Source organism: Glycine max, chromosome 7, assembly GCF_000004515.6.
Source record: "Glycine max cultivar Williams 82 chromosome 7, Glycine_max_v4.0, whole genome shotgun sequence".
NCBI classification, from domain to species: domain Eukaryota; kingdom Viridiplantae; phylum Streptophyta; class Magnoliopsida; order Fabales; family Fabaceae; genus Glycine; species Glycine max.
Window position 1 is genome coordinate 37199121 of NC_038243.2, and position 23852 is coordinate 37222972.

The following is a 23852-nucleotide window of genomic DNA, read 5'->3' on the forward strand; positions in this document are numbered from 1 at the left end:
TTCAATTGAAAAAATGTATAATTACTATTATATAATAATTGGAAAGAAAATAGGATAAAACAAAACTTGAGTCATGATGACATTAGTGTAGAGAATCTATTAGTTTTACTCATCAATATTTTTTATGAGAGACATGACTGATTGTCTTTTATGGGATCTCTCTTTTAAGATTTTTTTTTTTCATTTACAAGAGTCTATTCCAAGATATTATAAGAGACCCAATCTAATACCACTCAAATAAATGACTTGTTAACAATAAGATAAAAGTTATGATACAACATGTACAACAATAAGAAAAAAAATGAAAAATTTTGATTTTCTTAATACATTGTTAAACAATAAAAAGATTTTCTAAAATATGACTTTTAAAGTAATAATATAAAAGTGAATAAACTTATTATACATAATAATAAGAATTGAATGATAATGAAATATTGTCAATATATTTATAAATTAAGCTTAAAAAGATGGAAAAAAATTTAAACATTACACCAATAAACAAATATTTTATTATTTTTAATTTATTTTCTTGTAATAAAAACTTTAAAAACCTTAGCTCACACAAGACACCGTCCCATCTCTACATCTCTACATATGCAAATGCAAAACAATGAAAATGTGAATGTCAAGGGAGATCCTCGGTAAGAAACAAACAAAATGGTGGATTAAAAGAGAAAATAATGAAATGAATTATATAGTCAAGATTTATTGTCTGATAGTTTATTCCCTCTGATATATTCCTATAAAAATTTATTTCGTCTAATATGATATATAAAATTTTAAAATAAAAATTAATTAAATTTTGGTAATCGTATTATTTTGTTTAGTTGAGGCTGCAAATGTTGTATGTGGTTTGCCATGAGGTCAAGTTGAATCAATCAGTGTGGTATATTTTAACTTATTAATCTGAATTAAATAAAAAAAATTAAGTGTAATTTAATTTGGTTTAAATTAATTATAAAATTTGAATTAAATTAAATTAATCTTTTATAATTTAATTTGATTTAATTGTTGATACTCAAGTTGAATCAATCAGTGTTGATACTCATAAGCCAGTTGGCATGTCAACAGGGTACACTGTCCCAATTCGCTCATGTGTCAAAACCTGATTGGAAGAAGTGTTGTTAGCAGTCGTTTCCATATAAAGCGAAGCCCACACCACAACCATCCTCATTACAAACATTCATTATCATAGCAAAGAAAGAAAACCCTAGCGCGCCGTTTCAACTTTCAAGGTACCTTCTGCTCCTCTTCTCTTTTCAATTAAGATTCTGATTTGTAGGGTTTTAAGCTATTTTTTAATCGATCATCAAATCTGTCTTTCTATTTGATTTTGATCTGGAATTTTTTTATGTGTCTTTGATTTTACCGTCTAAATAATCACGAAACCTGAGATCCGTTTTGAAGCTTTTGTTGATTATTTGGCTTTGTTTCAAATTAATTATTGATTGAAAGGGATCATGGTGTATGTTATGAAGTTTATATAATTTGTCAGATAATTGGGACAAGTATTGTGTACTTTATAATCGTAAAGTCTCTTGTGTTTTAGACTAGTCAAGATTTATTGTCTAATAGTTTATTCCCTCTGATGGTCCCTGCAGGATGAATTTTTCACTGTTTCATTAAGGTAATACAATTTGTGATTGTGGTTCAGATATTATATGATAATATAAAGTGATCAAGTTGTTATTTATGATAGGCCAAAAGAGAACGTGTTGATGACGTAAGGTTTAATGGTAAGATAAGTATAAATGAAATAAAATTTGAAGTTGGGTGATGAAAATGCGATATTGACTCTCTCATCAATTTATAGTATAAACTGCTTTGAGATTTCAAAGCATGTTTACACTTTTTCTCATTGCAAGGTCTTGGGCATGTGATTAATTTTATATATAAAAACATCATATTACTATAGACTTTCCATAGTTGCATCAAATCACATTGAGAGCAAATAAAATGAATTCAGAGTCAATTTGTGCGTACATTTATATCAATGGTGAGGTCATCTCCGATTCAAGTGCAAGTGCAATTTTCAAAGGTGACAAGACAAAATCAATACTGTTGAATCCAACAATGAAGTTGCGAGACATAATCACCGCAATACAATCATCAATTAGAGATGATGATGTTACATCTATTATTACTGCACTTTGGTATCGTTGTCCTGTATACATATTCAATGGTTGTGTTCAGTATAGGGCAGTTCCAATCATTGATGAAGAAGGTGTTTGGTGCATGTTTCATACATTTACAAATATGACAAGTGTAATATGTATGGAACTTAAAGTTGATGTTCATAATTCATCATCATCTTCTCAAGTTAATGACCTAAACTGGCCAGAGATGGAGCAAAAGCTGGAGAATTCCTTGAAATTAGAATGAATAATGTAACATATTTTGTTGTAGTATTTTTTAATTATTTGTTAGTCTTTATTATGTATTTGGCATTGTTTCATGTTTTTTCGTTGTTATTTAATTTACTTTAATAATATGATCTTTTACTAAACCACAACTGCATTAAGGTGGATGTCAATAATCCGTGTGGGCTCGGTAAGGGATGTAGAACAATGCGGTCAAGAGTTATGATGCAAAGAATAAACTTTTGTCTATAATGTGTAGATGCACACTATTCACTCACACACATGCATCGACAACTGCATTAGTGTGAATGTCAATAATTCATGTGGATTCGATGAGCGATGTGGAACAATGTACTCAAGAGTCATGATGCAATGAATAGACTTTTGTATGTGATGTGTGAAGGTGTACACTATTTGATAATTTATCCTAAATCCTAAACTCATAACCCTTCTACCTAATTTATCATAAACTTTAAATTCTCACACTTAACCCTTCCCACCTAACTCTGTTACCTAAACCTTCCACAAAATCATCTAGTTAAATTCTCCTACCAAACTTTCTTACCCTAAGTATAATCTCACTATTACACAACACATCACACATTACAACATCCTCACAAAAGTAACCTCTATCTCTGACTCTCATAGTCTTTCCACTCACATTGTTTCACGTAAAGAAATATCAATTGTCGTTCACCACCATGGTTAGATTATAGACGACCTGATTCACGGATTGACGTATTCATGTGTAAATCCTATATTTCTATACATGAGTAGGTCAATTAAGTTAACACAATTGATTTGAAAAATTAACCAACTCAGGAAATTGGAACAGTTGTTCAGTTGTTATATCATGGCTAAACACATTTTATTTCAGCACAATTACATGACAATGACGATCTCGGTGTTCTGGAAATAATTGTCCAAAATCTAGAATTGAATTTCGTCAAATGGTACATTGTTAACGAGCTTATTCCTCAACCATAATCATCGTCTTCACAACCATAAATGTCTCTACAACCATTACCCATTATCGTACAACAACCTTGACTTCAATGATTCAGTGTCTTCATACAACAACCTTGAAACACAGTACACCTTTGAGATTTATACGGCATACACACAACTATTATCCCAAAATGATTTTTTTTATGCCTAACACACCTCCTTTCACCAACAAAACCATCATCCATCACAATATTTTACAACATCATCCAATCACAACAACCACAAACACAAACATCAAACCCAAACGAAGATCCCATCACTAATGAAGATTTCATCATACGATTTCACAAAGAAGACATGGATGATTTTGGTGAGCATGGGGATCAAAATTTGTTTCATCACAACAATGACCAAAGTGATGTAGAGGGTGTTGCCATACCAATTTCACCCATGTTGCAATATCACCAACCTAGGCGTCCAATGGAGTTGAACCTCGACCACCTACCACAATACATTGATCACCACCATTTCGTTCAGCAACAAGACCCTGTGCAACTACCATTTGGTGCACTCAAGGTTGGCATGACTTGCGACAAAAAAAGCATAATGTATTTGAGTAATAAAAGAATACAACATCAAAAATCATTTTTATTGTATAACAATATATTATGACCAGAAAAAATTAAACTTCGTGTGTAAATCACATGAAAATGATTATACATGGAGTTTAGGTGCATGCAATTCAAAGATGTATAAGAAATAAATTATGAAAGTATCATAGGTCAGCAGATTTGTCTCGTGCCAATGCTGAATGGCTTAATCAGTTATCTAAAAAATATTGGATACAATACTTCGATGAGGGGGGAATGTTGGGAACATAGTTGGTCAATTCCATGTTCAAAGACACAAGATATTTGTTGGTGTAAACGTTGGTTGAGGAGATGTGAAGACCGTGAAACTTGTTGCTATTAGAGGCTGATAAACTCAGACAATGATTAACTCTGGCTCGCCATTAAAATGGACAAAGAAATTGAATGAGATACTAAAAAAAAGGTGAAATCTGCGAACAAGGACATAACAGAAAAAATTGTCTCAACATATTTTTATCTACAACTTTTCCTTAAATATTATTATTCATGTAGTATTTTACTTATGATGTATTCTGGTATAAATAAATTATTAAACCAAAAATGCTACTATTTTTTTAAATTAAATAATATAAATAAAAAATTAATTTAATTTAATAAAATAATATTTAAAAAAAAAAACCAATACAGAAGTCGGTTGGCTCAACCCGACTTCTTAACTAAAAAAAAGTAACAAAGGTGAAAAGTCGAATCTTGAAAACAAGACTTCTCAAAAGATAATCTAATTCGAAAATTAAATTGAAAACTAGTGTTGATTGGTACTTATTTGGAGAAAAGTATTATAGATAGAAAAAAAAATTCCTATTTTCCTATTCTGTTTTGGATATCCATGTGATTGATTTATTTATGGGAATCGAGTTGCCAAGGCCTCGTATTTTCATTTTTTTTTGTCCCGGCTTTAGTTCTGTTTTTGTAACTTGGTTTGTTTCGTTGGTATATTGTTTTGGAGGGTTTGATAAACTAGTTTCCAATTTTTTAAGCTGTAAATATAATTGATAATGTTGGATAATTTTGCTTTCAGTCCTCTGATTTGTGTTGTCTTTCCATTCTCTGTCCTTGGACATTTTAATTGTTATGATTAAGAATTGGTGACTGATTCATTTATTTTGTTGACTGTAATGTACGATGTAGATGCAGCTTGAGGATGGACGTACCCTTGCTGATTACAACATCCAAAAGGAGTCCACTCTCCACTTGGTTCTCCGTCTCCGTGGTGGGATGCAAATCTTTGTCAAGACATTGACTGGAAAGACAATCACCCTTGAGGTGGAAAGCTTAACGTCAAAGCTAAAGTTCAGGACAAAGAGGGTATCCCACCAGACCAGCAGAGGCTCATTTTTGCTGGAAAACAGCTTCAAGATGGCCGAACATTGGCAGATTACAACATCCTGAAATAGTCAACACTCCACCTTGTCTTGCGACTCTGTGGTGGTATGCAGATTTTTGTGAAGACCCTTATCGGAAAGACAATTACTCTGGAGGTAGAGAGCTCAGACACAATTGACAATGTAAAGGCAAAGATCCAAGACAAGGAGAGTATTCCTCCAGACCAGCAAAGGTTGATTTTTGCTGGGAAGCAGCTTGAAGATGGTCTAACACTGGCAGACTACAATATTCAGAGTCTACCCTTCACCTTGTCCTTCGTCTGAGAGGAGGAATGCAGATCTTTGTGAAGACTTTGATAGGTAAATCTGTCACCTTGGAGGTTGAAAGTTCAGACACAATTGATAATGTCAAAGCAAAATTCCAGGACAAGGAGGGAATCCTACCAGACCAGCGGAGGGTTGATCTTTGCTGGGAAGCAATTGGAGGATGGAAGGACACTTGCTGACTAAAACATTCTGAAAGAGTCTACTCTTCACCTTGTGCTGCGTCTTCGTGGTGGGTTTAAGTTTGAGCAATGGTCTGCAGGTCCTTATTTAGTGGGAACTGAAGTATTTGAAAGTCTATAATCTGGTCTTTTTTTTTTTTTTTTTTTTTTTTTATGTTCCTGAACTTTGTGTGTGTGCATCTCGGGTACATTAGCTGACCTTGAAAAGCTATGAATATGGACAATTTGCTATCATGTTTGATGAATTTAGTACTTCCAATATCTTTGTTTTAGCAACAAATTTGTCTAGTTATGTTTTAGCAGTGGATCTATTTTTCTTAACATCTTTTTCATTACTTGTGCCGGAAATAAGCTGACAGCTTTGGAAGTAGGATTAAGTTTCACATAAATTTCATCCTTTTTAAACCCAAGGGACTTCTGCATTTGTGCCATCCCATGCATCATTTGATCCGCTTGGACACTGAGAAATTGAAGTGGTTAGTTAAACAACTTAAAAGCTACCAAACTTTTTAATTCTTGTTTTAAATTGAGATGAAACTTTAAGCTTCATGTTTTCCTTGGTGGAAGGATAACCGTGCCGAGCAGAGCAGCGAGTGTGTAACGTAGATTAGAAGTTCATTGGGAAGAGAATGTGTGTACAAACCCGTGCAAATTATCACAAGCAACTTCATCAAGAAGTTTTTATTGAGTCGAACTAGATATATCCTCAAAAAATTAATTGTTAATTGCCACTCATATTACCATAATACATTCTGCAGCTTAAAATTTGTTCTCAGTAAGCAGAAAAAAAACATTTAGCTTCTCCATTGCAAAGTTTCATGCGCTACATTAAAATTCACACATAATATCTCACCAACGCACGACAACGACTTATTTCTTTATACAATCACAACTCCCACTACATTTTTCCCACGCATATCACTCACATTAGAACAAAGAAAAACACAAAATTTAAAACATAAAAGACCAAACATCAATTTGCTTTTGCTTAACCAGAGATTTCTATGGCCTTAACATCAGGCTTCTTAACCTCTTCCTTGGGAACAGTGACAGTAAGAACCCCATTTTCCATAGAAGCCTTCACTTGCTCCACTTTAGCGTTCTCCGGCAATCTGAACCTTCTCATGAACTTGCCACTGCTACGCTCCACTCGATGCCACGTGTCGTTCTTATCTTCCTTCTCAACGTTCCTCTCTCCGCTTATATGAAGAACCTTATCGTCTTCAATCTGCACCTTCACTTCCTCCTTCTTCAGTCCTGGAATATCTGCCTTGAACACGTGCGCCTCTGGGGTCTCCTTCCAGTCCACACGGGTGCTCACAAATGCTGAATTTTCCCGAGAAAATTCAGGGAAGGAAGCTGAAGAAAGCGTATTTGGGAAAGGAAAATCCTTGAAGGGATCCCACACGTCCAGTGAGAAAGGATCGAACACATTGTTTCTCCGGCCACCGAAGAAGTTTGGGATTAGAGACATTTTATCTCTTGGGGGGAATTTGGGAACTCTGAGCAATGAAATTGGTGTCTTTGAGAATTTAGCTGTAACACAATGCGAGAAAACACGAGCAGTAGGATACTTATATGAAGTTGAGGAAGAATCCTGTGTTTTCCAGAAAATTCTGTTTCCTCAATTACCCATGTCTCTGAAAATCCCAAGTTCTAGAGCTTTCTACAGAAAACCAGGGGCCCTAACTTTTTTTTTTAAAAAAATAATGTTAATTACATTTTATTTTTTTTATTAATTAAGTTTTTAACTTCTTAATTTTTTTTATATTATAATTTTTAGTCCTTTAATTTTTAATAATTTTTAATTCTCCATTAAGTTTCAAATAATATTTTTAGTCTTTTTATTTTTTATTTATTTTTAGTCTCTTATTTCTCAAAACTAGTCTTAAATATAAAATAAAACTAAAAATTAATAAAATAAAAATTAATTTTGAACAATACAAATATACAAGGGACTAAATATAATTTTTTTTAAAAAGACAAAAATTATTGACTAAAAATTAATGTAAAACTAAAAATTAAAGAATTAAAAATTAACCATTATTTCTTCCAATGATATGTTTTGGTTGGAGGAAAGAAAATAGAGATAAAAGAAGGGCAAAACTTACATAGAGTTAAGTGGTACTGTTTTTACTATTGCCCAGTTATTGTTTGACAACTAGATTATTTTTTTTCCATGTTACATAGTGCAGCTCAATAGATAAACGTGCTCCGTTACGACCTTACCTCTTCTAACTCTCCGACAATCTCTCCCAAATTTTTTGCCGAAAAACAGTGTTGATTTAGTTACTCGATTTTCCGCTAAAATTTGTTTCACTTTTCTTTTTTCATGTTTTAGGGGGTGTATTGGATTAAGATTTCAAAGGATTTTAAAAGATTTTTTTATGATTAAAAAGTCTTGTGTTATTCAATCAAGACTTTTATAAAATATAAACAAATCTTGTGGTATTCAATTAAGACAATAAAGATTTTTTTTTTCAGGGCAATAAAATCTGTTGGTATTCAATTGAGATTTCTTACCACTTTTAAAATGTCTTTTGGTATTCAAAAGTAAATAGATTTTGATGGATTCTTTTGTGGAATGGATTTTGAGAGACTTTTTAGTTAGAAATACACATAAAATACTTCTCCAACAATCTCACCCAAACCCTTGAGACTTTTCATAATCTTCCAAAGACTTTTTCTTCTCCTGTCGAACAAGACACAAACCACTACCAGGTTCATTCTCTTATAACTTTTCAATCAATTTTACCTATTTTTTTAATGGCAATCAATAGTCAATATTGTTCATACTATATGTATATTACGCAAAAGGGTGTTGTATATGCTTCAAGATTTCGTATTCATATTGTTTTCAACGTCCAAACAATGAATATGCATCAAAAGAATGGCAATTGATATGCATCAAGATTTCATATTGCTTTTTTTTAGTACTGTATATGCAAATCAAAATAAAAAACTCTTTTTTTTTCTGTTTCTTTAACTTGTTTTTTTACAACGTCCATTATTATTATTATTATTTTCTTGTGTTATTATTAAAATGTTAATTATTAATGTGTTATTATTATTTTTTTGACAGCGTGTTATTATTATTATTATTGTGTTAATAATTTTTTAATTGTTATTGTGTTATTATTATTGTTATTTTGTTAGTAGTTTTTTTTTAAATGATTTTATGATATATGAGTATTATTTTTATGGAAAATGCTAACATGTGCCCTTAAGACACTTGTTAGTGTATTATGTATAGAAATTTTGTATTGAAAGTTGTGCAAAAATAAGGGAAAGCACAAGGTTTTATCCTTATTTTAAGGTATGTGATCATTATCTAATTATAACAAAATTATAATTATAATTGTGATTATTATAATAATATTTATGATTATTGATACACACACTTTAGGATTGCATTGGAGCTATTGATGGTACACATATTTCCGCATCAGTAAAAGGACGAGATGTAAACAGTTATCGTGATCGTCATGGAAATATATCACAAAATGTATTAGCTGCTTGTAACTTTGATTTGGAATTCATGTATGTTCTTAGCGGGTGGGAGGGTTCAGCACATGATTCCAAGGTGTTAAGTGATGCTTTGGCAAGGAAGAATGGACTTAAAGTGCCCCAAGGTAAGTATTATCTGGTGGATTGTGGATTTCCTAATCGACGCAAATTTTTAGCCCCATATCGAGGTGTACGATATCATCTACAAGATTTTGCAGGTCACGGTAATGACCCTGAAAATGAAAAGGAATTATTTAATCTTCGGCATGCATCCTTAAGGAATGTGATTGAGAGGATATTTGGTATTTTTAAATCGCGGTTCACAATTGAATCAACACTTTTAAAATCGCGGTTCACAATTAGTGAAAAAAGTGTCGATTCAATATCTCTTGCTGAATTTTGCTTCTCCTTTCTCTTTTATCTGCTCATGTAACTTAGAGAGAATATTTAATCTCAAACACCTTTTACATACACACTTAGATATATAAAAAAAAAGGTGACTAATGACCATGAATTTGGATTCTAATGGTAGGTATAGAAAATTCGTTTAATAAATTCTTCTGTTTTTTCTTCTTACAAATTCCTCCCTTATAATGTGTCTTTTTTTGAAATTGAATATTGCTTGTCTAATCGTGTAAGCAATTTTTATATACATATTTTTTGTTATATTACTTTAGTGATATGTTTATGGAATCATGAGTTGCATTGCACTTCATGAATTAAAAGTGTAGCATTCAAAACTTCTTATGGTTGAAACCGAGAAAGTGTGTTATTTGGTGCAACGTTATTATACGATGAAACCGATGAATCATTTTAGGTGGTTGTTCAAAACTTAACTCAAGGCTATGTGTGGAAAAAGGCCAAACACAATTTTCACAGATCAAGATCCTACCATGGCAAAAGCAATTACAAAAGGTTTTTCTTGAATCTTATCGTCGTTTATGCTCATGCATTTATTTCAAAATGCACTTAAGAATGTTAATCATGTCTTAAAGAGATCGGATTCCTTTTGTAGAGAATTCCAAAATTGCATTTATGGCTTTGAGTATGAGAATGACTATCTAAATGATTGGAATTCACTACTTAAAAAATATGAGTTTCATCAAAATAAATGGATGCAAGATTTCTTTAAGAAAGAAAGATAGACTTCATTACATTACAGTAACAACCCATGACACATTTTTTTAAGCTGTGTTGTTGTTGTAACGCCCTTCATTCCACCGTAATGATCCATAATAAAAATATACTTTTAAAAAAACATTCATAAAATAAGAATTTAGAAATTTTAATAGTTTGAAATATTTTAAATATTATAAATAAATAAGTTCTTACATAAATAAATAATTTTATTCTCAAATATGGACATCTACAAAGTTTAACTAATAAGGAATTAAATCTTTAATTTTTCTCTATTTTAAAAGCTTCTTTTTCAAACTCCGAGAACAATACTTTTAATGAAATAATAATCTCAAAGAATAAAACAAGTTTTAAAAGAGTTCATAAACAATATTGTTCTCAGTCAACGAGATAACCGAAAAAATTTAATTATGATATCCATAAAATTAAATTAAAAATAATATATATATATATATACACACACACTTATAAACAACCACAAATTATTCACATAACAAAATAATACTTCAGTAAATAAACACAAATATTTTAGTGCATTCAATTCTTAAACAAATAAACAAATATCACAGTATAACTCAGTGATCCCTAGAATCACTAAATTTGACTTTTTGGTTCTCAAAAGTAGTGTGAATTTCAGATTCTTCAGAAGATCTATGAGTTCATATTTATACAATGACATCTTATAGTCTTCCCCATCATAAATGAATCTATCAAGAATCTCTTCTCCATCCAAATGAAGGAATCTATTATCTCATTCTCATCTCAGATGGAGGTAACTCATGCATATTTAATTCTCAAAATAAAATATATATTGTCACTACTTCCTAGAAGATGACGATCAATTCACACATAATTACAAAACATCATTACAGATAGCTACCAACTAAAAATTCTAATTTCATAAACACTAATAACTCAAAGACATACACAAAAATATAACATCATATAACTCAATTAATAATTAACTATGAAATAAAACACACACACACATATCAAATTATACTTTAGTTGATATATATGATAGCTAAACACAAAACTCAAGATGCCGATTTATGAATTTTCAAATAAATTCCAAGATTCAATAGGCAGCCAATGAAGATTTATTCATTGCAAGACCCTTTTTTTTTGTAAAATTAAATTAAAACCCATACATAGTAAAAATTATATGTTTGTGTGATTATATCATACACTTAAATAATTTCATACAAGAATACCATGAGACCTAAATTTTACGATCATCACAAGGATTAATTCATGCAAGGATCAATGTATCAATTTATCGATTTATGACTAGTAAACTCAAGAAGATGCATTTCCAAAAAACTATATCATAGAAGTTTAGAAAAATGTTATTTTACTCGTCTCTTGAAGCACATAGTAATTCACACGTTCTTTGCTTATTATTCATCTTCTCCATTTAGTGGATCAATAAGATTCTCTTTGTTTCTTCTTTCTTCTCAATCTTATATGATCTACTATTTTTTTATTTGTTGAGAGAGACTGATTATGAAATTTTAGGAGAAGAGAAATATTTATCCTCATATAATACCAGAGTATATAATTTAAGATTGGATCACATGAGGTATATTCTCAATAGATTTGGCTAATCAATTTTTTCTTTATCTTTTTCTACTTTATTATTTAGATTTATCTAATTATTAACATTATCTAATATTTTCTTTTCTTTTAAGATATATTAATATAAAACATGATAAGATTTAAACTATTCTTAATTATCACAAATTTAAATATAACAAATATCTTATCCAAACTAGATATACAATATTATAGTAATAATTTTTAAATCTTTTTTAATAGAATATGAAGATGTCACACTTTTTTTTTATAATTATTAAATAACCTCAACAATTCTTATATCAACCACCTAATTTTTCTTATTGATAAAATAATTATTTAATTTAATAAATTTTAAATATTATTCAAAATAATCATATATTTTTTAATTCTATTATATCATAATACAAGCATTCCATCCATCCATATATATATATATATATATATATATATATATATATATATATATAATCATAGTTATTTTAGTTCAAACAAATTTTTATACTAATAATTTTTAAACTAAAGCTAATAACAATTATTCTATTAAAATGGTAGGATATTACAGTTACAACAACACAATTAAGTGAGAGTTTCAATGATCGTTTAAGGCTTTACATGAAACCGACATATAATGTGTTGAAATTTTTCAGAAACTTTGATAGGTTACTAGATGATATGCGATACAAGGAGATAGAGTCTAACTATGAGATGAGCCAGAAAATGCCATCGAGTATGAATATCATGTTACTGGAAATTGCAAGAGATGTGTACACTCCTGCAATTTTTTCTCTAGTTCCTGGAGAATATGAAAAATCTTACAATCTTGTTTTAAATAGTTGCACTCAAAACTTGCAAGTCTATGAATATGAGGTGTGTTTGTTTGGGGATGTGAGACAACATAAAGTTATTTTCAACTCTGAAGATCAAAGTGTTGAATGTAGCGTCAACTTTTTCCATTTGTGGGTATCCTTTGTTGTCATGCTCTTCGAGTACTCAAACATTTGAATATAATTGTTATTCATTCAAAATATATTCTTAAGAGGTGGACTAAGCATGCTCAAAGTGGATGTGTTTTAGACAATAAGGGACAAATTATCAAAGAAGATCCAAAGTTAGTTGTCTCAAATCACTTGAAGGATTTGTGTCGTGCTAGTGAAAATATCAAGTAAGGCTGCTGAATGTGAAGAGGCTACAACATTTCTTGCAAGAAAACTGGTGGAACTTGACATTGAAGTTAACAATATCTTAAATAAGAGATCTTCCACGTCAACTTCAGCTCTTGGTGACGCAAATTGTCAAAATAATGAAGTCAGTGCATATGACACAACCATTGGTGTTTCCCGAGTCAAGGGTATAAAAAAGAAGGAAGGTGTGTCTTGGGTAAAAGGTAGACCAAAAAGTTGTGTGAAGAAAACATGTAAAAAAGGCAAAGACACTCACAAGTATAGTCCCATGAGGCAAAAAATTTCTACGACCATGTCAATTCCAATTACACAGGTACATGAGAATGAGAACTCATCTTGATGATATTACAGTTATATGATTTTGTTTAGTCTTTCATGTATTCTATTTGATATTTATTGATGTATGTGCAGAAAATGCCACTTCTACATGGATTTCAAGATCCAGAGACAATTGGTATTAATATGACACATGTTAGATGAATCACTTTATGTAAAAAAGGCAAAGACACTTACTTTTGATATTGTTTGCTGCTGAGATTAAATCTTACTTTCATTTTTTTGTCCGTGTTTTTTCACCAAATGTAGTTAATGAGTAAAACTCAGGAAAATGGAGAGCACATGGAAGAACTTTGTCTTTCTATGTATACTCATCAAGGACAAGTGCATTTGAAGGAAAATATTGAAAAGTGTCCAAGTCCTGTTCTTCAAACAACAAATGTTCCTGGGAGGAACACAGTTGGGTTCAAGTAGTAGATTTGACATTACTAAGCCACAAATTTCTCATTTTGGTTTTGTTTCAATTTCTCTTTATTTTGTTTTCATGATGAAGCTTTCAGTCAAATAGCAGTGGAATTGATGCTTAAACATTAATGTTAAATTTAATAGTTTCAAAATATTTTTCAGCTTAGATTGTCACTCTTGTGAATGTTGATTTCCCTTTCTATATATATTAGAATACTTTTTAAATAAGTTATTGTTAAATTTTTTGTTTGCTGATTATATTTCTACTGTATAGAATTCCCCTGCACGCATACAAGTTTAGTTTCAGAGTGTCATTGTATACAATTTCGCTGCACGTATATAATTCATATATGATATCTGATTCAAATAAAAAAAAAACAATTAGCCAGGTGGAAAGTTAATTGGATTTAGTGCGTGAGATGAGTGCATGAGTTGACTTTTGAAATTATAGGGAACTTAACGGGTATAACTGAGGACTGTGTGCTTTTACACTTTAATGTTTTTAAGGGTTGGAGATCTGCGGGGTATGGCCGGTTCTATATAAGGAGTTGTTATAATGGGATGGCTTGGTAAAATGCAACTCAGTGTACTTTGGTGTATCCCTACTGTTATCATATCATTTCCTTTCAAGCTAATATTATGCAGAGGTTCGAGATTTGTGGCTGCACCAATAAAATCAATTGGTTTTCCTTTGGTAACTTGCTCTAGAAATAAGCTTACATAGCATTAGTGATTTTGGTGATCAAGAAATTACATAAGCCCTAGAAATAAGCTTTACTAACTTGCTCTAGAAATAAGCTTACATAAGAATATTATTATTGGATAAAAGAATAGGATCCAAACTGAATGATACAAGGATATACAAGAATAATGTGATATTTTATTGCAATCAAAATATTTGTTACATAATTCATTGAATGGTATAATATTAAACAAATAGTACATAAGTCCTATGCTAGATGTTCTTCACACTTGAGGTTTGCAACTTCAAACTTGTTTTTGAAACAATAACTTTGTGGTTACTTCAAGCTCAGATTGCCTAATTATGCCCAAGTCTTGTTTCTTCATTGCTTGTAATATGATCCATCTTTAGCTTGTTGCCCAATTTCTTCATTGCTCGCATTTGATATGATAGTATGGTTCACGGTCATACTCAAAGTCAGAATATGATTTAACTTTAACATCCATAACCAGATAATATGGATCACTGTCATACTCATACTCAAAGCATACATCTAAAATTATTTTCCAATCACCAAAGAATACGTCTAAATAAATATGTTCCACCCATTACATGGCATAAAAAACTAACCAAGAACTCATCACAGTTAAAGTTAATAATTTAATCTTTCTCTTCGTGAAGTTAATAATGATTTAATCTTAAAATAATTTAAATATCAGAATTTAATTTGTAATAAAATATTGTGCTTTTTATGTTATGATATAGAACAGCAAAATAAGAAAGCCATTCTAAGAAGTCATTATCCAAGTTATTGAAGGGTATTTATTTATTTTTACTGCTTATTGAAGGGTCTTTACAATTATATAATGCAACTCATCCCAAACGACCACCCTATCGCGCCTTTTTTTTATTACAGACCATAACTATGCTCTACTCTATCTTGTTATGAACACCTTCAATGAATGCTAAATTTGTTACACTATTGTTTGTTAAAAATTAAGAGAAAGAGTTGGATTTAAAATCGAATTTGAATAAATTTCTTCGGACATATTTACATAAAAAGAAATTAAAAATAAATAAATTGCATTTATCTTATTTTTCTTGTATATTCTTTTATATACATTTATCTCATTTTCTTATTCTTTTTCTATATTATAGATAATTTTATCTAATAAACTTTAAACTTATTTTCAATATACTGCTGCACTTTGATGAGTCCAAATATCAACCCTGTTGCCTTAACACATTAGTCTATTGACTTCTAGCATCTAGTATTAAGAAGATGAAACAATATAATCAAATTCAATTACTGGCCAGCTGCAGTTAATTCACATAGTGTGTCTCAGCTATAACAAAAGCAATTAGCCAATAATTACACGGTCTATTTCTTGGCTACATCACATTCACATATGTATCAGACACCTGACTCATGCAGCAAATTTTCTGAAAGCATGTGTTTATTCACACGAATTACACAACCACACAGTTACCACTTAAGCAGGTACAATTCGCAATTCCATGATCTTTCTCAAAATCATCATTGGAACACAAGACCGAGAGAATTAATACACTACAACAAAGCAAATTTTAAAGCTCAGGATTTTCAGCGACAACAAGTTTAACCAGAGATTTCAATGGCCTTAACATCAGGCTTCTTAACCTCTTCCTTGGGAACAGTGACAGTAAGAACCCCATTTTCCATAGAAGCCTTCACTTGCTCCACTTTAGCATTCTCCGGCAACCTGAACCTCCTCATGAACTTGCCACTGCTACGCTCCAGGCGATGCCACGTGTCGTTCTTATCTTCCTTCTCAAGGTTCCTCTCTCCGCTTATCTGAAGAACCCTATCATCTTCAATTTCCACCTTCACTTCCTCCTTCTTCAGCCCTGGAATATCAGCCTTGAACACGTGTGCTTCTGGGGTTTCTTTCCAATCCACACGAGTGTTCACAGATGCAGAATTTTCAGCAGAAAGAGAAGTGGGAAAATGAAAATCCTTGAAAGGGTCCCACACGTCAAGGGAGAAAGGATCGAACACGTTGCTCCTTCGGCCACCAAAAATACTTGGAATCAGAGACATCTTTTGATGTTTATTAGCTGAGTCTTGAAAGTTACAAAATTTGTAAAGAGAAAGTCTTTTTGTTGTTTGATGATGCTCTAAGGGAGAGTCGTGAGGTATTTAAAGGAAGTGAATGGATAATCTTGCATGATCCAGAAAAATCTTGTTTACAATAATGTTGTTTGCTTTTTTAGCAGTTTCAGATGATTCAATAAACTTCAGGACTTCTCCATAGGAATACGTACTTGCTAGCTAGTCTTCTACAACCTTCTAATATCATTTAATGAAAATATCAATGATTGTTTTTCTGTTTTTATTTTTAAGTAAAATAAAAAAATAAGAATGAAATTATGTTTGTTTAAAATTTAGAAAATATTTTCAAAAATGAATAAAAACTGAAAAATAACCAAAAAAATTTTAAATTTTTTTTGGGGTTTAGGATTTAATTTATTTTTTTTGTTTCTTAAGCACATGTTTTATAAAAAAAAAAAATTAAAGCATTGAAAATAACTAAAAAAATTAGGGTTCAAGAGTTCTAAGATTATCTTCAATCATATTTTTTAATTTTAAAAATTATAATTTTAAAATTTTAAAAAAATAATAATTAAGGATTAATTTTAAAAAATCAATTGATAAAGAAGATAACATGTAATTTAATTAGTTAAAAAAATTATCAGTATAAAAAATCTCAAAACTATTGGAAGCACCATAAAAACTCTGAATCTAAATAACAACATCAAAAAGTGTCCAGAAAAAAACTCAATTTCATAATTCTATATTCTATAATCTATAATGCCTAAGACTGAGGCAACACAACATATAAAGGCGTTTGTAAGAAAAAAAAATATTAGTAAAAAATATTATAATCCACCCGTGCTAAATAATGCTCACAATTTTTTTTATAAGTTAAAATTAACTTATATTATAAGTAAAAAATATATATATTTTGGAAAAATTAACTTATTATGATTCTTAAAAATTAATTTTAATTCATGGAAAAACCTTTTTTATTTCTTCTTTTTTTTCTACGTAAGTGTTTCTAAAAAAATTTATTAAAATAATTTCACCCAACCACAACTACTTAAACAACCACTAGACATTGGAAAATTATAAAATGATTTTGAATCATCACTTGTCCATAGTCCCAATGATTCAATCACCACTTGTGATGGTTGAGTTGGACTATAAACATTTAAGTTCGAACTTATTTAGACTAATATCAAATTTGGTTGGTCAAAAGTAATTTAACTAGATTGAAATGGGTTAAACTGATTCATGGGTCACTATTATTTTTTTCATTAAAATTATTATGATAATTTAATATTACATACATTATTAATGTCCATTTTAAGATTAATACATGCATAGTGAATTTAATTTTAAATTTCTAGTTCTTTTGTATCGTTAACAATTTTTAATTTTTATATTTTTAAAATTGATTGGCCTATGAGTTAGCCCATTTGGCCTGTGACTCACTAAGGGTTGAGATGAATTAGAAAATTTTTAATCTAATGTCAATTTGGCCTTGCTCAAGAAAAATATTAATCCATTAACTACCATTGTATTTTTCATGTGTAAAGATGTATTGTTAGTAGAGCTCTCAAAATAGGCTAATGTCGCTCAATACACCTTAATCTATTTTATAAATAAGCTTATTCAATCCAACTCACCTCTTAGTGAATTCTAAAAAAGTTGGCCTAGACCATGGTCGCTAGTTAAACGGATTGACCTACTTAGATTTTAAAAAATCATTTTTGTTTAAAAAATATCAACAAAAAATCAATTTATTTTAATGAAGAATAAATTCCAGCAAAATAAAATACATTAAATGGTTATATTTTGCTCATAACTTCTCATTGTTTTGGCAATTTCAATTTCAAAGAAATCAATTATTTAAAGTAAAATAGAGCCATTACAAGTTCAACAACTCAAATAATTCTATCACACAATAATTTTATGATCATACATGCAAACACAACCATTATAAGTCTAACCAGGCAGCACATAATTCTATGAGAAAAATATTTCCAGATCACAATATAATAGCCTAGACATAATAGTCTACACAAAATAATAGTTATTTTTTTAGGTGAATTAAGTAGTTCACATATTGAACCAGTTTGACGTATCTAATTATTAACGATTAAATTAAAAATTATTTCAAAAGTTATATTAAAAAACTATTAATCTGAACTAAAAAAACAGTTTTATTTAATTCACGTTTAATATTATGGTTATGCTACAATTAAGTCAAATAGAGTCGCATATTATTTTTATAGTTCAGCATACTTTGGTTGCTAAATGCTTAATTCCTAAACAATTTTTTTACCATGAATTAAAAATACGATCAACTTGACATGTTAGACTAGTTTATATGAGACAATTTTCTAAAATATATATATACATAACACAATATTCTGTTGAACATTCAATCCTTAACAAGATCAATTTTACTTCAGACTAAATTTTTTCTAATTCAACTCGGCCCTTAGCGGGCCATAGGCCAAATGGGCCAACATGATTATTACGTTATTCATAAATGTTGTTATATAGAGACAAAAACACACAAAAAATATATTTAGAGATTAAAAATAAAAGTTCAAAAAATTTAGGGATAAAAAATATTATGAGCGTCATGAACTCTGTTTTATTTTTAAAATTTTGAGCATTTATGCGTGTATAGAATAAATTATTTAATCTGCACATAAAATTTCAGACTACTGACCTTCCTGCTATGTATGTTGTGTTTAATTTTTTAAAATAAAATAAATAATTTGATAATTTTTTTATGTATTTTGTTTAAATTATTTATACTTAAAATAAATAAATTTTTTTTCTATTTTTTAAAGTTTAAAAAAACTCACTAATCTAGAAACTAACATCACACACGTGGTACAATCGCACGATTCTACCAGTCTGTTAAGCCCTCTCCGTGTAGGTTTCGACCCAGCAGAATCACATCGTGGAATCGCCGCACAAAAACGTGGGAGCCCTGAATCGTGCGTGTTTTGCGATTCTGACTTGTTTTTCATTTTTACTTTTTGGGCCTTTGGAAGCTTAAAAACCTAAACGCCCAAGACTCAAAACAAGGCAGAACCGCTCAACTGCGCCGTGAAACTCTTCTTCTCATTCACATTCAGTTGCGCGAAGCACCATCAGGTGTGTTCAGTTGCTCTGTTTTATGCAACTCTGTTTTTTTGGTTCCGCCTAGGTAGGTGTTCATGTCTTGTGTTTTGGACTTTCGGTACTAAGAGTAGGCACTAAGCATTACTGCAGTATTTTAAGTTGTTTTGTTTCCTTTTTTTGTCATTTATGAATTCTGAATGTGGTTTGTTTAGTCAATGACTTTGTTATGCACTTATGCTTATGAATTTAAGCTTAATTAAGTATATGATATGTGGTGTAAGTGTTTTTTTTTAATCATATTTTTACCATGCTAAATGGATGTATCAGAATTTAATAGCATATATTTTAATTTTATAAATCTTGTAGAATCTTACGTTTCAGAGTTACGGTTTCACAGTTTACGATTCTGTGACCCCTTTCGGGATAGAATTGTAGAATCTCGAGTTTGACTACCATGGTAGTTGGCCATGTTTATCTGCATTTGAATTGAATAGTTTACTATTTTCTAGTATTTGATTTTCTATTGTTTCTTTCTTTATCTGTCTCTCCATTTGGGGTTGGGGTTTTTAGGCTCTGCAAATGCCAATGGTGGATTTGGAGGGCACAGAAGGTTACATACCTTCCACAGAGTATGTGGAAGACAGCAACGAAACACTCATTAACTTGACTGACTCAACTGAGCTTTTGTTTCTTAAGTTGCCTTCTTCCAATGTAAGTTTGTCTTTATGCATATGGTTTGGTTATTTCTTTTGAACTGAATCCCAACTACATGAAAAAAAAAATACAAAGGATTGATTTCATTATCATCATCATCATCACAGAAGTGAAAAAAAATCAAGTGTGATATCAAGCAAAGTTAAAAATGAAAATTAGTTCTTGTTTGGGCATCCCTTTTCGTTGTTGACTTCAGTCACGGCATCACACAGTTAAACTTCTTTTTCATCTAGCCTCAACTACTAAGCATATTTTTTCTTGTGTTACATTCTGTTTGGGGGTTAAAAATTGCCATAAACATTTCATGTTAGTTTTTCTTGTGTTAGATATCATCAATGAGTGTGGATAACTACTTTCCTGCATAATGCCTCTTCCAATTTTCTTATGTTTATTCCCCTCTTACCATTATAGGATAATATAATTATTTTGAGGTTTCATTCTATTTAAATGAGCTGGTATCTGTATTGCAGGGTTTCCTTCCATATAGGATTTAGATGGTGGAAGAGCCTCTGCTTGATATTATGTTAATCATTGTCTTTATTGTCTTACTATATGATGTTGGCCAGGATTTTTTATCTGACATACATGGGCAGAAATTGTTTCTCACTCTTCATAATGATGGTAAACTAGCCAGCTTCGAGGATTCATCAGGTAGATAAAGTGAATCAGAGGTGGCATCATCAGTGCTATGATCTCTCCTACAATATATTTATCTTGATCTTCAAAATGGGATTTCTTTTTTGTCTGTGATATGAATATGATTGTTTTGCAAGTGCCTTAATTTTTATGTTATGTTGGCAGGTAAAGTATATGATTTTGTAAGCTATTCTGCTCAGGAGCCAGACGAAACAGTTTTTGTTCCCTCTACAGAACCAAAAATAGGTATGCATCTATAGGTATTATTTTTTGTTTAAATCTTCTCTATTACTATTATATTTATATAAAGAATATTAATTACAGTAAGGTAAATATGATGCCAACATAGTAGTCTTGAACAATCTTCGTTGTTTGTTCATTTCATGTTCAATTTAAGAATTGTATGAGAATTATTCTATTTATTGTTACTATTATTTGAGGTAGAATCTCAATTCATTAGGACATGTAAGATGGGGCAATGGCTGGTTTTGCAAACTTAGGTCTAAGGAATATTTTTATACGAATAGGTTTGCACCAAGAGTAGACTGAGTACAAAGCTTTTTACAATGGTGTTGGATGTACTTAATGCAACATCCAAGAGTTAGTGCCTCAATGTATTATTTTTTAGCCTAATAGAGTCTGAGTTAATAAGTTGTGAACGAATTCATTTGCTTCAGTTTTTTCTTTCAAAAATCACTTAAAAAAATTAGTATTTGTTACTTTGTTTAACCTTCTAAAAACACTCAGAATCTGAAAAAGGCCATATTTCTCATTGTTTTTTAGAAGCTACTCAAAGTAGCTTCTGAAAAACTTCTAGAAGTTTGCCCTTATCTCTGCCAAATTGGCCAACCAGCCCATTTCTTCTGCTCAACATCTGCTTGTAATTTTCATGAATTTCAAGTCTGGTTTCTATCCTTGCGTGCACCATGAAACCTCTAATCTGAAGTTTGATTTTTTTGTTGTTCAATTCATTCTGTCAATGTTGTTTTTCTTAACAGAAGTATGTGAACATAAGTCCAATATTCATGTAATGTTGGAAGTTATATTGTAAGTAGAGTTGCAAATGATTTACTTGTGAACTTGACCAGTATATTTTTCTTTCTTTGTTGATGTTTTTCTGACTGTGTTTTGTATTCACATGGATCTCACTTCTATTTTTGTTTTTTCTCTCCCTTTAGAAGACTCTGGTTCATGGGAATGTTGTATTATTACTTCTAAATTTTAATGCTCACCGGTTTCTAATTTTATATCACCAAGAGAAATGGTTTCTTTTACTTAACTGCAGGAAAGATTTCGATGCGAGTTTCCACTGTCCATTACCCTGGTCCTAAAGAACTTGAAAAGCTCAATTCAACTAACGCAAAACATGCACATGGAAATTCTTCTGGAGTCACTGGGACAACTTCATCTCGATATTTTCCTATGCAAAGTGGTGGAGCAGCTTCATCAAAAGGTAGCAGACAGAGAAGCTCTCTAACTGAAGCTAGTGAGCCATCAAGTATTTCAAAAAGAAGACACGCGTCTAAATCTAAATCCAACTTGTCCGAGACTTCACATGAGCACAGCACTGGCATTTCGTCCATGTCCCCAAATCATTCTCATGAAGGAAAGGCAAAGAGAAGAAAACATAAGGAATAGTGTTTCCTATACTCGCCATTGGCCTATTTAATAGTGTAATATTTAGAGGTTACATTCTCCCAGGCCTTTAAATATGTCCGGAAAGACTAGTGCTAAACTTTTATGTTGCAAAATGATAAATTTAAATGTTTGCATTCTCTTTTTTGTCTTTTTTTTTGCAAATGTTCATTTGCTTCAGTTGGACAATGTTCACTGATGTAAGGAGTAAGACCCTTTCGTGCTCCTATGTATACTTAAGGGCGATATTAATTTTGTTGTGTTTCTCTTGTGGTTTGGTTTTTTTACTCCATATAATGTTTTTGAAACCATTCTGGCATCGCAGATCATGGCTCCACCCTTCTAATTTTATAGTCAAAATATCCTTTAAGATTGATGATTTTACTTGTTAACTATTTTAACTAATTCAAATTGTAATCAACCTTGTTTTTCAAGGGTGTATGATTTTATTCTTATAATACTAATCATTTAAACTTTATTTAAAAGATGAATTGATGATGAATTCATGGTCCTAAAAGACACCCAGAATCTGGATCTAGGCATAGTAGAATTCTACAATTGGGACTATATCGGATCCCTTAGCCTTTTTTTTGTATTTGTTTGGTTGTATTATACTGTGACCAAAATAATGTTTATGAGGCTATTGCTATATCCATTCCTCTTGTTGCTAAGTACACCCTTACCTTTTTTCTAAACAAATACTTAAATAACCTTTTCCCTTCAAACCTTCTCTCTTGCGCACTCCCTTTTCCCCCACAACAACAAACTTCTCTTTTTCATAGCAACAACACATTTTTTTCTCTTTCATCACATTCTCACCTCTCTTTTCATTCCCTTCAATCTCATGCTCTGGTCTCCCTTCTCCCCTTGTTTAGTCTCTTGCTTTAGTGTTAGGATTTTTTCATCTTCAAACTTCAAGTTGTTGTAGTGGACCAAGTCAAATTGCTGAGATTGAAGGACTAATACAAAATATATGTTTTTTCCACTTCAGTTCCTCCACCATAGTCTTAGTATTCTGCTTGAATTTGTTTTAGATATTTTTCTTAACATCCCAAAAATTACTTTCTGAA

At 30.8% G+C, this 23852-nt stretch overlaps 3 protein-coding genes and 1 pseudogene across 3 annotated transcripts; 2 read left to right on the forward strand and 2 right to left on the reverse strand.

The window, feature by feature from the left end:
* The first annotated feature begins 4724 nt into the window (after nt 1–4724).
* LOC102666642 (polyubiquitin-like) lies at nt 4725–6398 on the forward strand (annotated as a pseudogene).
* A 78-nt stretch (nt 6399–6476) lies between these two features.
* Nucleotides 6477–7437, reverse strand: HSP18.5-C (18.5 kDa class I heat shock protein). The gene is given in 1 exon segment (NM_001248248.3): nt 6477–7437. A coding segment is annotated over 1 exon segment (486 nt). The 5' UTR covers nt 7261–7437; the 3' UTR covers nt 6477–6774.
* An 8449-nt stretch (nt 7438–15886) lies between these two features.
* LOC100526893 (putative class I heat shock protein) lies at nt 15887–16766 on the reverse strand. The gene has a single exon (NM_001248680.3). It carries the CDS (start codon nt 16690–16692, stop codon nt 16231–16233), a length of 462 nt encoding a protein of 153 aa, NP_001235609.1. The 5' UTR covers nt 16693–16766; the 3' UTR covers nt 15887–16230.
* Nucleotides 16767–19551: 2785 nt separating this feature from the next.
* On the forward strand, nt 19552–23046 carry LOC100790461 (uncharacterized). The gene is made up of 5 exons (XM_003529294.5): nt 19552–19830; nt 20368–20508; nt 21078–21162; nt 21313–21393; nt 22433–23046. Exons 2-5 carry the CDS (start codon nt 20377–20379, stop codon nt 22783–22785), a joined length of 651 nt encoding a protein of 216 aa, XP_003529342.1. The 5' UTR covers nt 19552–19830; nt 20368–20376; the 3' UTR covers nt 22786–23046.
* Nucleotides 23047–23852: the final 806 nt, after the last annotated feature.